Source organism: Bos indicus x Bos taurus, unplaced genomic scaffold (genome assembly GCF_003369695.1).
Source record: "Bos indicus x Bos taurus breed Angus x Brahman F1 hybrid unplaced genomic scaffold, Bos_hybrid_MaternalHap_v2.0 tig00002729_arrow_arrow_obj, whole genome shotgun sequence".
Classification (NCBI taxonomy): domain Eukaryota; kingdom Metazoa; phylum Chordata; class Mammalia; order Artiodactyla; family Bovidae; genus Bos; species Bos indicus x Bos taurus.
Genome location: NW_020867564.1, coordinates 18,466 through 22,615, shown reverse-complemented (window position 1 = coordinate 22,615; position 4,150 = coordinate 18,466). Strand labels below are relative to the sequence as shown.

At 40.2% G+C, this 4,150-nt stretch overlaps 1 protein-coding gene across 1 annotated transcript; it reads left to right on the top strand.

Annotated features, from left to right (window-relative positions):
- Positions 1-2,680: 2,680 nt before the first annotated feature.
- On the top strand, positions 2,681-3,548 carry LOC113888878 (40S ribosomal protein S4, X isoform-like). The gene has a single exon (XM_027535843.1). The coding sequence runs from the start codon at positions 2,703-2,705 to the stop codon at positions 3,492-3,494; it is 792 nt and encodes a 263-aa protein (XP_027391644.1). The 5' UTR covers positions 2,681-2,702; the 3' UTR covers positions 3,495-3,548.
- The last annotated feature ends 602 nt before the right edge of the window (positions 3,549-4,150 follow it).

The following is a 4,150-nucleotide window of genomic DNA, read 5'->3' as shown; positions in this document are numbered from 1 at the left end:
AGCCTGGTGTGCCACAGTTCATGGGGTCACCAAGAGTCGGACACAACTGAGTGACCAAGCACAACACATACAGAGGTGTAAGAGTGGGGCCCTAATCCCAAAGGATCTGACATCCTTATAAGAGGAGGAGTTACCAGACCTCTCGCTCGCGGTCTCTCTCTGTCTCCATACACACACACAGGAAATGTCATGTGAGGAAACAGAGGGAAGGTGGCCAACTGCAATACAAGAGGAGTGCCTACACCAGGAGTTGAACTCGCTGGCACCTTGATCTTGGACTTCTAGTTTCCCGAACTATGAGAAACTAAATGTCTTTTGTTTAAGCCATCCAGCCTGTGGTATTTGGTTTTGGCAACTCGAACAGACTAACACAGGGCCCATAACCGAAAAAAAAAAAAAAAGCTTCAGAGCCATTGCACCCACTGGTTGCCAGAAACCCATCCTGGACGTTCATGTTTCAATACAACGTTTTTAGGCACTTGCAGATTTCTTGAGCTCTTGCTTAGAACAGTGCAGTATATCTTTTATTGCAACATGCTTCCTTTTCGAACAGTTGTATAACACAGATTTGTATCTATATAAACCCAAAGACCAGAGTTTAAATCCTGATTCCACCACCTACTAGATGTTTGACTTTGGACAAGTTATCACATGTTTGTGCCTTGTATATAAAATAGGGATAAGATTAGTGTCTACCTCACATGGCTGTTGTGAGAATTAAATGACATAATGCATGTAGAGGGCCTAGCACGTAGTAAAGTTTCAACAGATATTAGTAGCTTTTGTGATGAAAATGTAAGTAGCAGTCAGAGTTTTTTGCCCTTATAAACAACACTGTTGTGAGCAAACTTCTTTATACACAAAGAATTTTTTTAAATACTTACCTAGATTAACTAAGAGAAAAAGACTAAAATAACTAAAATCATAAATAAAAGAGGGGATATTACAATCAATGTGACAATAACAAACAGGATTACACAAGAAGATTATGGACAATTGTGGCAAGAAATTGGACAACCTAGAAGAAATGAATAAATTCCTAGAAACACACAGTCTACCAGAACTGAATCAAGGAGACACAGAAAACCCGATAGACCAATAATGAGATTGAATTGGTAATGACAAACCTCTCCCCCCACACACACAAAATCAGGAACTGATAGCTTCACTGGAGAATTCCACCAAACATTTAAAGAATTAATACCAATCTTTCTCAAATGCTTCCAAAAAATTGAAGAAGAGGGAACACTTCCAAACTCATTTTATGAGGCCAGCATTATCCTGATATCAAAGGCACCAAAAGAAAAGAACACTACAGGCCACTTTCCCGGACAAATGCAGATGCAAAAATCCTCAACAGAATACTAGCAAAACAATTCAATGGCACATTAGAAGGACTATGTGCCATGGTCAAAAGGGATTTATCCCTTGGTTGCATATAAAAGTCAATCAATGTAATAAAACACATTAACAGAATGAAGGACAAAAATCACATGAACATCTCTATAGATGCATAAAAAATTCATCACTCCATGAGAAAAAACAGTCAAAGAACTAGGAGTAGAAAGAAATTACCTCAACATAATAAAGGCCACAACTAACATCATACTCAGTGGTGAAAAACTGAAATCTCTTCTTCTAAGATAAGGAACAAGGCAAGGAAGCCTGCTCTCACCATTATGTTAGTATTCAACAACTGGAAGTCATAGCCAGAGCTGTTAGGAAAGCAAAAGAAATAAAAGGCATCCAAATCAGAAGGAAGTAAAATTAGCTCTATTGAAGAGAGCGTGATTTTGTACATGCAAAACTCAAAAGATTACATGCGCCCACACACACACATGCACACAACTGGTAGAACTAATAAACAAATTCAACAAAGTTGTAGGACACAAAATCCAAAAGCAAAATTCAGTTGTATTACTATACACTAACAAAGAACAATTTGAAAAGGAAATTAAGAAAACAATTCCATTGACATTAGCAGCAAAAAAGGATAAAATACTGAGGAATAAACTCAAGCAAGGAGTCAAAACTTGTACACTGCAAACTACAAAACATTGCTGAAAGAAACTGAAAAAGACAAATAAATGGAAAGGCATCTGTCTGCACAGACTGGAATACTAAATATTGTCAAGCAGCCCATACTATCTGAGGTGCTTAATTTTATGTGTCAGCTTGACTGGTCCACAGAGTGCCTAGATATTTAGTCAAACATTATTCTGGGTGTTTCTGTAGGGTGCTTTTTCATGAGATTAACATTTAAATCAGTCAACTGGGTAAAACAGATTTCCCCCCGACAACATGGGTGGGCTTTACCTAATCAGCTGATAGGCTGAATAAAACAAAAAGGCAACCTTTCCTCATGTAAGAGAATTCCTCCTGCGTGAAAGCCTTTGGACCTGGGACATCAGCTTCTTTTCCTGCCTTTAGACCCAAACTGAAATATCAGCTCTACTGGTTTGGTTCTTAGGCCTTCTAACCTGGACTAGAGCTAAACCACAGGCTCTTCTGGGTCTCCAGCTACCCAACTCACCCTCTAGATCTTGGGACTCACCAGCTTCTATAATTGAATGAGTCAATTCTTTTACACACACACACACACACACACACACACACTCCACTGGATCTGTTCTTCTAACACATTACCCAGAGTGATCTACAGATCCAAAGCAAACCCTACTCTTTTCGTGCCTAGCGCAGCCATGGCTCGGGGTCCCAAGAAGCCCCTGAAATGCGTAGCAGCTCCAAAACATTGGATGCTGGATAAACTGACTGGTGTGTTTGCCTCTCGTCCATCTACCGGCCCCCACAAGCTAAGGGAGTGTCTCCCCCTAATCACTTTCCTAAGGAATAGACTTAAGTATGCCCTAACTGGAGATGAAGTAAAGAAGATTGGCATGCAGCATTTCATTAAGATTGATGGCAAAGTCCGCACTGATATAACCTACCCTGCTGGTTTTATGGATGTCATCGGCATTGATAAGACTGGAGAGAATTTTCGTTTGATCTATGACACCAAGGGTCGCTTTGCTGTTCATCGTATTACACCTCAGGAGGCCAAGTATAAATTGTGCAAAGTAAGAAAGATATTTGTGGGGACAAAAGGAATCCCTCATCTGGTAACCCATGATGCTCGTGCCATCCGTTACCCTGATCCCCTGATCAAGGTGAATGATACCATTCAGATTGACTTGGAGACTGGCAAGATTATTGATTTCATCAAATTTGACACTGGTAACCTGTGCATGGTGACTGGAGGTGCTAACCTGGGAAGAATTGGTGTGATTTCAAACCGGGAGAGGCATCTAGGTTCTTTTGATGTAGTTCATGTGAAAGATGCGAACGGCAACAGCTTTGCCACATGGCTCTCAAACATTTTCATTATTGGCAAAGGCAACAAACCGTGGATCTCTCTTCCTCGTGGAAAGGGTATTCGCCTTACCATTGCTGAGGAGAGAGATAAGAGATTGGCAGCCAAACAGAGCAGTGGATAAAATGATCTCTATGTGATGAGATTGGAAAAGTCTTTGTAATTAAAGATAATACCAAGTGGAAAAAAAAAAACAAAAAAACAAAAAACAAAGCAAACCCTATCAAAATCCCAATAGCATGCTTCACAGAAATAGAAAAACTTGTCCTAAAATTTAAGTAGAATCTAAAGAGATCCTTAACAGGCAAAGCAATTTGGACAAAGAAAAAGTAGAGAACTCAGACTTCTTGATCTCAAAACATTACAAAGCTACAGTAATCAAAACTGTGTGTTACTGCCATATTAACAAATAGACCAATGGAGTAAAACAGACATCTGAGAAATAAACCCTCAATTTTAGAAGATGTGCCAGGCAGTGGACTTCCTGATAGAGGGGGAAAAAATAGCTCTTTTAGATCTTTGGATCAAAGCAAGGACTCTGGAGTCAGACCGCTTGGCTTCAATTCTACCACTGATTCCCATGGGCCAAATGACCATGGGCCAGTGGCCGAACCTCTCAGTACCTGTTTCCTCACCTGTAAGAGGCTGGTAATCATTAGTACTATAGTCCTAGGAGTGTCACAAGGAAGCATTACTATTTACGTACAGCACTTAGAAGAGTGCCGGGCATGGGGTCTCTGCTGTGTAAGTTGCCTTTCATAGATTGTGCCAAATTACCTC

Coding starts and splice junctions, on each gene's coding strand:
- LOC113888878 (XM_027535843.1), top strand. CDS start 2,703: ATGGCTCGGGGTCCCAAGAAGCCCCTGAAATGCGTAGCAGCTCCAAAA.